The following is a 13,693-nucleotide window of genomic DNA, read 5'->3' on the forward strand; positions in this document are numbered from 1 at the left end:
CACGAGTAATTGTTAGTAGATAAAAAATTGATAGTTGGTATAGAAAATGATATTTTATAGTGGTAGTGGGGTATAGGGGGAGTATTTAGGGGGAACCGCTGCGGGAGATTAAAAAATAGGGAGGAAAATAGAGGGAAAAAGTGATATAGGAGGAAAAATTTAGGGGTAACGGTTGCGGATAGTCTCACGGCTACCGGCTGCTGCCACCCGCGCCCGTCTCTCTTCCACCTCGTTCGCCTGGCTATAAATACCCGCATCCCGTTGCTCTCGCGGCCCCTCCATCCCTCCCGACGGCATCCCCTTCCCCTGCCACTCGCCTCCGCTCCGCGCAGGTAACGACGAGGCTCATCGCTCACTCGCCCGTGAATTCCTGATTAGAACCTTCGTTTCAGCACCGCTCGCTCGCTGGCTCGCCCGTGTACCGAACCCGTGATCTCACGCCGTCCTTTTTGGCATGCCGTTGGGTTTGTTCAGTACTTCAATTTGGGCGGGTGGCTTGCGCTGAGATGCCGGCGGGATTCTGTGGGTGATTTAGGCGACAGCGACCTGCGTTGATGCGTTGAGTAGTGTCGAGCTCGAGGCCACCGTATCGGATGGATTCGTCCGCCCTCGAGAGTTTCAGTGCCTCTGCGATGATTTCTGCGCGGATCGTCTCATACCGTGGGGCGTGGTCCCGGCGAAGGGGCGGCAGGCTGCTTTGTTGGGAAACACCAGCTAACCAAGCCTGTTCCCGTTGGGTCTGGGTTAGACTTGGTAGGGAGATCCCATCCCCACCCCCTGTTGCGAGACATTGCTCCAGACTTTAGTTTGAGCGAGATATTTGCCTGTTGTCCCAGAGCTGAAACCCGATGTGAAATTTGTTTCGCCTGTGTCCTTAATTTCACCTTCAGCCGAAGGCTACGTTTGTTTTGGTAGGATGCTGTTTACTGTTGCGAGAGATCCCTGACTGTCACTCCCAAGTGCCAATTTGATTGAATTTGAGGTAGGGTGTCTCCGGATGGGGTCTATGGTTATGTGGGTGCTATAGCTTGAACCCAGTTAGATCTGGCCTGAACTTCAGCTTGAACCATCAAGGTTGTATGTTTTTCATCAGTAGTTCTAGCCTTCACTGTTACACAAATTGCTTTTGGTGGTTTCCAGATTATAGGTTTTAATATGGTTGCACGATACCTTTATGCTGACTCATCTACTGTCAGCTGCATGTGCATCACAAGTTGATGCAAAGAAAAAAAATCAAGGGTAATCGATCACATGATTGGTTGAGAAGTTGTCATTCAGTAAGACAAAATGGACTTTGATAATTTGTTGCCATCTTTTGCACTAAGAGATTGTGACAAACAAATCAAGTTGCGGTTGCCAAAGTTTATTTGCGGTTCTCTGTAATTGCTTCTCTATTCAAGAGGACAAGATAACAAGGCTGTGGCTGTGCTTTGTTTTGGTCAGTAATGATATCTAAGTGCTCTATTGCTATAGATACAGATGGTGCTTTTGGTCTTGGTCATTGTCATGTGGAGTAGCGTGCACAGATGTGATTCTCTCAAGATTGCTTGTGCTCATATTGTCGTGGGACTATTGGTAGCTTTTGTGTTGGACGTTTCTCATCTTAGGGTATATGTAGGTTCCTTGTGTTACCTTACTATGTCTGTTGTTTTCTCCCATGTGACGGTACTGAGTTTTACAGCTGACTTTACGCTAAACTGAAAACATATGTCCATAGAGAGAACCTTGCTCGTTGACATTTTTATTCCTTTTTTATGTCACTCACATCTCAGCAACTATCATTAATATCTTTTTTCTTTGTCTGTTTGTGCTGCTAAGTGCTAACACAGTGCTACTTTCATTGGCAGATTAGTATTTTAAACTCAAGATGGTTAACTTCGGGAAGAAATTGATGGCTGATCAAATTCCAGAATGGAAAGGGTACTGTTTATATCTGTATAGGTTTCTGTTTATACTTTACAGTGAACCAATCTATATTACTACAAAGTTATGGGTTCTCTGAATAACATCTACTTCCAATTCATTCAGTGGCTTTCTTTTTCTTTTCGAATTTAAATCATTTGCGTGCATTTACTGAACAAATTGATAATCTGGTTATGAAGCATTGACATTATTCAATCTTTGATTGTTTTGTAATAGCATTCATGGCTATGCTGCCTTGTAGTTTTGACACATCGCATTTCTGTGGTCTCTGTTTACTATACTCCTTAGTGTAAAAGATTCCATACTTGCATCCTTAGTTACCAAGCTTGACTGTTGTCTCTATGTCAATGTTTTCAGATATTATATCAATTACAAGTTGATGAAGAAGAAAGTTAAACAGTATGGCCAGCAGCTCCAGCAGGGCGAGAAAGATCGTCGCCGGGTTCTGAAGGATTTCTCGAAGATGCTTGATGATCAGGTAATGATATTAAATAAAAATCTGTGCAAAGTCATCAGTTCAAACTCCCTGATCTGCTTTAACTTGCAGAATTTAGCTTCTCTCTGGATATTTAACTTGCTGATTGTAGCATCAACTTGGTGAGCATGCATTATCCATATCTGACCTCTGTATGCACTTGCATGTTCAGCAAGACGGTGCTATTTATGTAAATGACGTTCATAAATACGATGCTACATAAATACTATAAGAAGAGTTGACAATTTCTTCAGAAATTTAATTTGTGTACTTTTAAAGTTCCAGCTTTGGTACATAATTCATGTACTTTTTCTGAACTAATTTGTAGTTCAGCTGGTATTCTTCTTGGTTTGATATTGGTGTGAGTAATTATATCCAACTGTTCCTACTGGGGTCAGTGTATTAATCTCTTATTCTCCGTTTACTCAGATAGAGAAGATTGTGCTGTTTCTGTTGGAACAGCAAGGAATGTTGGCAAGCAGGATTGAGGAGTTAGGAAAGCAAAGGGCAATACTACAAGACCAGCCAGATATATCTGGTATTGCTGAGTTACGAGAAGCTTATAGGGAAGTTGGTATTGACCTCATCAAACTCCTTAAATTCGTTGATCTTAATGCAACTGGCATTCGGAAAATTTTGAAGAAGTTTGACAAGCGTTTCGGCTATAGATTTACTGATTACTATGTGACAAGTAGATCAAATCACCCGTACTCTCAGCTGCAACAGGTCTTTAAGCATGTGGTAATGCACTAACTCCAGATTTAGTATCATTGAAATCTGTTGTACGTTTATTTGTACTTGATATGTTCTCTTGCTATGTCTTTGCCTTTACAATCCATGGAAACTCGGCAGTATACCTTACCTGTTCTATGCAACCAGGGTGTAGGAGCTGTTGTAGGAGCTTTGTCACGTAACCTTGCTGAACTTCAAGAACGTCAAGGAAGCTACTTATCTATTTATGATCAGCCATCTTCTGCTCTTAAGGTTTGTTTCTCTTGTAAACTACTAATGCGATATCATTTTAAGAACATTTTCCTGCTCATTCAGTAGAGTAGGTGCTATTCTCAAGACTTTGCAGGCTTGCAGCTGATCATGTTTGGTTTTGATCCCCTGCAGGACCCCATCATTGATATGATAAACTCCTCAGTTGATAAGTTGACAAGGTCAACTAATTTTCTTCGCTTTTTGGGGCAACATGCCTTGATTGTGGATGAGGAGTCTCCTAGTACTGCAGGAGAGGAAGAAATAGAAGATCAGAAATACCATTTCATGTCCCTTATGCTGAACCTGGTGAACACATTTCTTTACATGGTCAACACATACATCATTGTGCCAACTGCAGATGACTATTCAGTAAGCCTTGGGGCAGCTTCTACTGTTTGTGGTGTGGTCATTGGTTCAATGGCTGTTGCACAAATATTTTCCTCTGTTTACTTCAGTGCATGGTCCAACAAGTCATATTTCAAACCGCTTGTTTTCAGTAGCATTGTTTTGTTCTTGGGGAATGTATGCTATGCAATGGCATATGATATGAAGTCCCTAACAGTCCTTATTATCGGCCGTTTACTCTGTGGGTAAGTATCCTGGCACATAATCACAGTTGAAAATTTCAACTATACAGTTTGAATAGTGGGCTTTTGATTATCTGGCTATATCCTTTCTTGCATTAGGGCATTGGTTTAATGGTTAATTGTAAATTGTAGTGGAAGATCGAATAGAAGGAAAATGGTTTCTTCTCTCGTCAGTAGCCAGTGTCCTTCATTTTCAGGATTGACTTCTTAAGTAGCAAGTGTACTCTTTCATACTATTGCTGAAATTAGGATACAATTGCAAAGATCTCAAGTAATGTGATTTCTTATGACCTTTTTTTATTGACAAAAAGAATCTTGCACTAAATATTTCATTCGACTTTCAACCCTGATTTTTTGTTTACATCATTTCAGAAATGTTCTATGTTTTCATGTTCTAATGTGTTCAATATTTTGATACAGGATGGGTTCTGCAAGAGCTGTCAACCGTCGGTACATTAGTGATTGTGTCCCTGCAAGAATACGCATGCAAGCTTCGGCAGGATTCGTTAGCGCAAGTGCACTTGGCATGGCCTGTGGGCCAGCGCTAGCTGGTTTACTTCAATGGAAATTCAAGATCTACATGGTTACTTTCAATCAATCGACTCTACCTGGTTGGGTGATGGCAGTTGCGTGGCTATTGTATTTGATTTGGCTATGGGTCTCATTCAAAGAACCGAACCGTGCTACTGAGGTGAATGAAGCCCCACAAAATCCTGCTTCTGGTAAGTCCAAAATCTGATGTGTTCCTTTCCTTACTCTTACGTTGTTCACTTTTAAGTAGAGTTATCTGATCCACTAATTTTCAGGTGTGTGTGATGATATGATCCATTTTCTTGTGATTTATTAATTGTATGCTTATCATGATTACAGGACAAACGGTTGATATTGGACAAGTAGAGAATGGACTTGCTCAGCCTCTGCTCATGGATTCCGTAGATAAACAAAATGAAGATGAAGATGAAGAAGTTGATGAAAGTGAAGAAGCTGCAGATGATTCACGCAAGCCTGCAACATCAATTGGCTCAGCATACAGACTGCTTACTCCATCAGTAAAGGTATTAGGGTATTGTTATGCCAAATGGTTGCTTCTCTTGATTAGCTACTTTACTAATCTTGCTCTTGTTTATTTGAATCCCAGTAAATTACTGAAGGATTGGAAATAAGCTAGATAATTCTTGCACTACAGACAGCCTATATAGCTTTTGATTTGTACCGGTTCCGTACACAAGTTTTCCTTGCACTAGATAATGGCAAGGGGCTGGTGACTCTAATTGTTTTAAAAAAAAAATCAAAGCCACTAGAAATTGAGGTTACATGCTATATATTTGACTAATTTGAGGATCAAAGAAAAATCTTTTGTCTTCCCCGTACCCATGTGAGGCTTTTCCAATTCCGACCACCTCATTCAAGCCAAGCATGATGCTATGCTGTTGTAATCTCTTACTTTCGGTCGTCTTGACTTATTTGTACTTTGCTCATACAGGTCCAGTTGTTGATATACTTCATGCTGAAATACGCAATGGAGATTTTGCTTTCAGAGTCTAGTGTTATCACTAATCACTATTTCAGTTGGAACACAAGCGCAGTGGCAATTTTTCTAGCAATCCTTGGGTTGACGGTGCTTCCTGTTAATGCTGTTGTTGGAACATACATCAGCAATATGTTTGAGGACAGGTTTGTGGATTTTTCATGCCTCAGTACAAGCATTGGTCAAGCATTAATCACTATTTCCCTTTTTGTTTTATTGGGAATTATTAGCATTGGTCAATGGTTGATGGACAATTCGCTCAGTACTGTTATATAGACGCCTAGAACTCTGCCCTTTTTTTATTTTGGAGTGAAAACCTACAGGCTACTCCTTTTTTTTTTTTGGAGTGAAAACTCTGCCTTTTACAAATTTGTTCGTGTTTTTGCCAGGCAACTCCTCATGGTCTCTCAAATTACGTTGCTAGTAGGCATTATCTTCAGCTTCAAGGTTACGAGTACATACTCTGTTGTCCAGTATGTTGTCTCAGCACTTGTCACATTTGTTTCTGCAGAAGTTCTTGAAGGTAAATGAAAAATCCATTTCTTTCTTAAGTATGTTTCTCCTTGGCATTGTATCAAAGTCTCTCGTCTTATTGGCAAAATGCAGGTGTGAACCTTTCCCTCCTATCAAGCGTGATGTCATCTCGCCTCTCCCGTGGCACATACAACGGTGGCCTCCTCTCGACGGAGGCCGGGACCCTGGCGAGGGTGGTCGCTGACTGCACCATCACTGCGGCGGGGTACCTGGGCGTGGGGAAGCTTCTCAACGTCACCCTGCTACCATCCCTGGTGATATGTGTTGCGTCCATTGCCTGCACCTTCCTGACGTATAACTCGCTTTTCTGATGGAGCTTCACAATGTATTTGTGTCATCATGATTCGTTCCATATTAGCGCAAATCAAGGCAGCTGGGAGACCGCCATTGCCATTGCCCGAAGGGGCTATTGTATTACTATTATTATATGTTCGTCGATTTAATTGCTGTAAATTGATTGATAAAATGATGGTAGCTACTGAACCTGGTCTTGCCGTGCAAAATTTTGACCGACTCTATCCTTGTCATGAATACATGCTGTCCATATTATGGCACTCTCGGCTGGTGAGTGACTCCGCATGAGTTTTGGCTAATAGAACCTTATTGCCATATGATAAGCACCCCTACTGCCACATAATAGACCAATGGCGATCATCAACAGTTGCGTGTTGCGTTTAAAATCTCAAATAACATGTATCACTACTAAACTAGGTAAGTGCCTATGCGTTGAAACGGGGATATATAATACCACAATAACTTATGAACAAATATGTATTATACTGTTATGAGAAAATGTTTCGTAATCTATTTTGTGATCTTAGCCATCATAAATTTATTATTTTAATCTAGCTTATTTAATTACTACATTCAACCATCAGTGCCATACAAACATCTATATATGATAGGTATATGCTTGTACATTACTACATAATCAATATAAAATACATTGATAAAAAAGACTTATTATTCTATACTTTTATTAGCATCACCATGATCCTTGAGTTCATATTCTGAGCTTGATCAAAGTAATCCTCAAACACATTACGAGAGGAGAGTTTCCCAAACATTAGCTCATATGTTGGCACCGCCATCCTGCATGTCCAAAACTGGCACAATGAAGAGCCAAGGCTAACATAAATGCAACCCTAAGTGCAGTGTAGTGATGTCTCATCCTTCCAGTGGACTAAAAATTAACTTTATAACCTTATTAAAATTATGCAGGGAAAGATATCTGCGAGAGATGCACATATTCCAAGAATAAGCAAACAACCAGAATTGATGGATCGGGTACCTCACAATATCACCACAAATCTGACATCAATATATTTCATGGATACTGCTGGTGTAGCGCGAGGGAAGGCAGGCAGAGGTGGGAAGTACACAGTGTTGATGACGTATTGATCCGCGCACATACAAATAGAAGTGTGGATCAGTGTGCAAAAAGTGTATGCCTGCAGTGTTAAGCATGTACATAGTGCACAGTTACCTCATTGGTAGGTACCCATCATAGTTGAATGTTCGTAATGAACATGAATCAGCACACGTGCAACTCGAGTACTCTATCTACCATGGATAACAATGGAGAAACCAGAAACAATCATAGTAGCACCAAGAGGGTGACTGTAATTCTAGTGTGGAATAAAGATCATTTTGGGTATGTTACATGTCATTAAGGACATAAAAATAATCATATGAACAAAAGAAACATAAACAAGAACTCATAGTTGCATTTGTACATCTGAAAGGAAAATATTGGTTGAATATGACTTCCTCAGTGGTCATATGCAGCCACCCTCAAACGATGTTTCTTATCTGAGCTTGTTCTCCAGGGCACTGATGTTCATTAATACGGTTTCTATATATCACATAGACTGTGTTTAAATGAGATTATATATGACAAGTTTGCCATTTGATCCTAATGTAACTATGAGTAGAGATTATAGAGAACGAACTTACATGTTGTCCCAACAAAACTTTCCATTCAAGCATATAGTCAGGCAAGGAAAGTCTTATCATATAAGTATGAAGTTGACATATTTCAACTATGTTTCAAACCTTTATAATTATGAAGTTGACATATTTTAGTTGCTTGTCCAGGCTCTTTATAAAATAGATTCGCCACTGCTACATCCGATGCACCTTCCCATGCCACCACACCACGAATCTCCTCCTCGAGCACCAGCTGCTTGGTGCACGCCCACTACCCCGCACACAGGTGTGCATGAGCCATTGACACACTCTCCATGTAGTCGAACATCGACGCGTAGAACCGCTCCAGGAACGTGGGCGTGTTGTGGTTCACCTTCGACTCTGCCACCACCGTGATCTTTGGCATCAGCGCCCGCACCGCACGCAGGAAGCTCCCCAGCTCCGGCCACATTCCTAGAGCGCCCACACTCTGCATGAGCTTTATCATAAGCACCAGCTTGCTTCGAATTAGGAGTGGATGTGATATCCCTGACATTGGTGTCCACAAGGCCCCTGCCATACCCCATGAAGCTATGCAATTCTAGTTAAAACATGTTAAGACTTCTAAAACTACCCCATGAAGCTATGCAATTCTAGTTAAAACATGTTAAGACTTCTACTAAAACAAATACGTGTATGACATTATGCCTAAATGAAGTAGCTGATGTATTAAAAAATGAGTTGCCCATGATCCAAGCATCAACCATCCTCCTGACTGCAATTCAGTAGTTGCAATGAAAACTATCCTTCCGGTAAGACATGAAACAAAAATGTGTTGCGCAGGATCGACTATAGCAGCAATGTCCATAGCTGGTTTTAAGGAAGCATAAAACGAAGGGGTGTTTGGTTTCTAGGGACTAATTTTTAGTCCCTCCATTTTATTTCATTTTAGTCTCTAAATTACGAAATAAAATAAAATGGAAGGACTAAAAATCAGTTCCTAGAAACTAAACACCCCAAAAACTGCAACAGAAATACCATATATGTCCATAGCTGACCCTGAAGCAGCACAAACACAAACCCCAAAAAAGGCAGATCACTGGGCAAGTGAATTTTTTTGTACGACACCCAATACCTCATTGGCTGACCATAAATGGAAACTTGACACAAACAAAGGCCATAATTTATGAAATATTTATGAATAATTGCATTACAACTTGTAGTACCACGCTGCACCTTTCGGTATAATGTCCACAAAATCCGAAACGAAAACACAGACTATAGAATTATATTATGATCAATGACTCACCCTCACTCAGCAACCGCAAACTTTGAAATCACCCAAACCCTACAAGAATTCAATATATGATACATGTCTACACCTACCGGCAAGATTCACTCATAAATCATAAACATTTCACAGCTCAAACATATTTCTTACAGGAATTCATCAGTGTATTGAGAATCATAGCATATACATCCAATCATACATGACTGAAAAATAATTGACAAAACTGTAGTTCAAATCAGAGATACTACTATGAAGAAACTATATAAACCAACATGGTTTACTCCGGAAACCATACAGATCTTACAACTCTTATAAAAAAAATTCTGGCAATTCATTAGCATGGCAGAAATCATAGCATAAACTTCCAACATAGGACTCAATATTATAAAATTAATTTAATACAAGTGTTTTGTTTGGTCAGTGAAATCATTCATCCTTCTACCTAACAGTCAATATCTGTGGCCTAGCACAACATCTTGTCAAATTACTTGGTATTAGCGACCATATTCAGTTCAAGTTTGAATCTGCCCTCTATCCATACAAGTGCTTTCTTTGGTCAGTTAGATCATTCAGCCTTCTACATAACATTCAATAAGTTTCTGTCGCTGAAGCAGGGAAGCATGTCAGTCAACGAGTACCGCGACAGATTCATTCAGCTCTCCAGATATGCACCGGATGAAGTGACAGAAGATGAGAGGAAGCAGGAATACTTCATAGAAGGACTCAATGGGCCACTACATTATGCATTGGTTGCTTATACATTTCCATCATTCCAGAGGCTGCTCGACAAGGCCCTAGCCATTGAACACAAGCGTGTTCAGCTGGGGGACATGAAGAGGAAGGTGATATCCGTCCTCGCTATGTTCCACCCCAGGGTACACCAGTTCGAACTGGAGGATGCCAGCGTCCAGCTCAGTACACACCACAGGGGACTCCACCGACTCGTCAGGCTGCCCCCACTGGCACCCCGATGAAATTCTCAGGACAGAGTGCTGGTACCACATGCTACAAGTGTGGTAAGACTGGGCATTATGCTAATGTTTGTCTATAGAGGATTGCTACTACACCCGTGTAGAACAAGTGGCAGACTCCAGGATCTGGCAAGGGATTCACTATTGCAAGGGTTAATCAAGTTAGCGCTGATGCTACTACTGAAGGGGCTGACATCACACTTGGTATGTTTTATATTAATGCAATTCCTGCAACAATATTATTTGATTTTTATATTAATGCAATTCCTGCAACAATATTATTTGATTCTGGTGCTACACATTCATTTATGTCTGCTCGATATGCCAACACAAATGAATTACCGCTGCAAAATATGAAAACACCAATGATAGTAATTACACCTAAAGGGACTGTTGAGGCAAATTATATGACACATAGATTGACATTGACAATTATGGGAAGAGAATTCTGGGCTACCCCTATAATATTAGAGGAAAGCAGTATAGATCTAATCCTTAGTATGTCATGGTTAAGAAAGGCAAAGGCCGTTATACAATGTGGTAGGGGTACTATAGAACTCACCAGCCCTAAAGGAGAAAGATTTGAAGTTGAGATTACAGTAACTACCTCTACCAGACGTGCAATATTCTTAGTAGATGGGAAGTTTGTTGGTGACAACATCCGTGTGGTTAGGGATTTCCAGATGTCTTACAGAGGAGTTACCAGGGATGCCACTAGATAGGGATGAGTTTGTCATTGATCTCTTACCTGGGACTGCTCCTATTTCTAAACAGCCATACATGATGTTCGTAGAAGAACTAAAAGAACTTAAGAAGCAGTTAACAAAATTACAAGAGGCTGAGTACATTTGTCCGAGTTCCTCACCTTGGGGAGCGCCGATTCTGTTTGTACAAAAGAAAGATGGATCACAAAGGATGTGTGTGGATTATAGATCCCTTAATGATGTTACTGTGAAGAACAAGTATATGTTACCCCACATTGAGGATTTATTTGATCAGATGAGAGGTGCAAGGGTATTCTCAAAGATTGATCTCCGATCGAGTTACCATCAAATGAAGGTTATGCCATCTGATATTCCCAAGACGGCTTTCTCAACCCGATATGGTTTATATGAATTCACGGTTATGTCATTTGGACTAACTAATGCACCAGCCTATTTTATGAATATGATGAATAAGGTGTTCATGGAGTATCTTGACAGATTTGTCGTGGTATTCATTGACGATATTCTTATTTATTCTAAGAGTGATAGTGATCACGAGGAACATCTGAGATTGGTACTACAAAAGCTACGAGATAATCAACTCTACGCCAAGTACAGCAAATGCGACTTCTGGATTGATGAGGTGCCATTCCTTGGACATATCATTTCTAATGGTGGGATATCAGTGGATCCTGCTAAAGTCAAGGAGATAATGGAGTGGAGTATACCCAGTACAGTTATTGAAGTCCGGAGTTTCTTGGGACTTGCAGGCTATTATCGGATTTTATGCCACATTAAAAGCAACTCAAAATGCAACTACATTTTCAAAGAGGAGCTAAAGAGTGCAAATTGAAGACTAATTTAACTCACATAGGATTTGGCATATTTGGATCACTTTTGCCACCACTTGGTTTATTTTCACAAAACAAATTCTTTTTCCTATCTCTATATCAAAAACACTTGTTTTGGCAAATCAAGAGATCTTTCAAGAGTAAATTTGATCAAATGCCACAAACTCCCCCTTTATCCCATAATCAAAATTGTCCCTCGTAAGAGAACAATTTTTGCAATAAGAGGGTTTTGATCAAACACAAATTTTCTAACTCTACAAATTTTGAAATTCACAAGTGGTTGGCTGATCCATTTGCTTTGGACTTAATTTCTCCCCCTTTGGCATTAAGCACCAAAACAGGAGAACTTTTGGCCCTTTAACCCCATTGCCGCACCAAAGTGTCAAATAAGAGCAAAAGGCAATGAGAACACAAGTACGAACTTGGGACAAGATACATTTATACCGGAATGCAGTGGAAGCCCTTTCTTTGTCCAAGTTCACTTTTCCCTTTCAATATACCTTTGAGACTATTTCAAGAATACTCAACAAACAAGTTAGTCTCAAGGGAGTCAAGTTGTAGCACATCCTCCCCCTAAGCATGTGCATAGGGACTTGTGAGGTCCGGGGATGACTTGTACAACTTGATCACCAAAAATAAGCAATGAAAGACATGAATGCTTAAAGTAACATGATCAAAGGCATAGAACACATGTATGCTATAGATCAATCCAAGTTACGCGAATCTAGGACATTTAGCTCACAGCGCAACCTGCAAAACCTTTTCTCATCTAAAGGCTTGGTGAAGATATCGACTAGCTGGTTCTCGGTGCTAATATGATAAATATCGATATCTCCCCTTTGCTGGTGGTCTCTCAAAAAGTGATGCCGGATGTCTATGTGCTTAGTGCGGCTGTGTTCAACAGGATTATCCGCCAAGCGAATTGCACTCTCATTGTCACATAGGAGTGGGACTTTGCTCAGATTGTAGCCAAAGTCCCGGAGGGTTTGCCTCATCCAAAGTAGTTGCGCGCAACACTATCCTATGGCAACATACTCGGCCTCAGCGGTGGATAGGGCAACGAAAGTTTGTTTCTTAGAGCTCCAAGACACAAGAGACCTTCCTAGAAACTGACAAGTCCCTGATGTGCTCTTCCTATCAACCTTGCATCCGGCATAATCGGAATCTGAATATCCGATTAAGTCAAAGGTAGACCCCTTTGGATACCAGATCTCGAAGCAAGGCGTAAAAACCAAATATCTAAGAATTCGCTTAACGGCCACAAGGTGACACTCCATGGGGTCGGATTGAAATCTAGCACACATGCATACACTTAGCATAATATCCGGTCTACTAGTGCAAAGATAAAGTAAAGATCCTATCATAGACTGGTATGCCTTTTGATCAATGGACTTACCTCCTTTGTTGAGGTTCAGATGTCCGTCCGTTCCCATAGGTGTTTTCGCGGGCTTTGCATCCTTCATCCCAAACCTCTTGAGTAAATCTTGAGTATACTTTGTTTGGGAGATGAAGGTTCCTTCCTTGAGTTGCTTCACTTGAAATCCAAGGAAGTAGTTCAACTCGCCCATCATTGACATCTCGAACTTTTGCATCATCACCTTGCTAAACTCCTCACAAGACTTTTGATTAGTGGAACCAAATATAATGTCATCGACATATATTTGGCATACAAAAAGATCACCATTATAGGTCTTAGTAAAGAGAGTAGGATCAGCTTTCCAAACCTTGAAAGCATTAGAAATGAGAAAATCTCTAAGGCATTCATACCATGCTCTTGGGGCTTGCTTAAGTCCATAGAGCGCCTTAGAGAGCTTGTAGATGTGGTCGGAATACCTGCCATCCTCAAAGCCAGGGGGTTGTTCCACGTATACATCCTCCTTGATTGGTCCATTGAGGAAAGCGCTTGTTGGGGGCCTTCGTCTTCCGAAGGTCCTCAA

General features: G+C 40.8%; 1 protein-coding gene across 1 annotated transcript; it reads left to right on the forward strand.

Annotated features, from left to right (window-relative positions):
• Positions 1 to 230: 230 nt before the first annotated feature.
• On the forward strand, positions 231 to 6,584 carry LOC100501338 (uncharacterized). Its single transcript, NM_001362598.1, has 11 exons — positions 231 to 332; positions 1,848 to 1,920; positions 2,281 to 2,401; positions 2,828 to 3,139; positions 3,278 to 3,382; positions 3,515 to 3,972; positions 4,390 to 4,691; positions 4,840 to 5,024; positions 5,453 to 5,643; positions 5,887 to 6,020; positions 6,104 to 6,584. Exons 2-11 carry the CDS (start codon positions 1,868 to 1,870, stop codon positions 6,340 to 6,342), a joined length of 2,100 nt encoding a protein of 699 aa, NP_001349527.1. The 5' UTR covers positions 231 to 332; positions 1,848 to 1,867; the 3' UTR covers positions 6,343 to 6,584.
• Positions 6,585 to 13,693: the final 7,109 nt, after the last annotated feature.

The sequence above is a fragment of the Zea mays genome, chromosome 6 (assembly GCF_902167145.1).
Source record: "Zea mays cultivar B73 chromosome 6, Zm-B73-REFERENCE-NAM-5.0, whole genome shotgun sequence".
NCBI lineage: Eukaryota > Viridiplantae > Streptophyta > Magnoliopsida > Poales > Poaceae > Zea > Zea mays.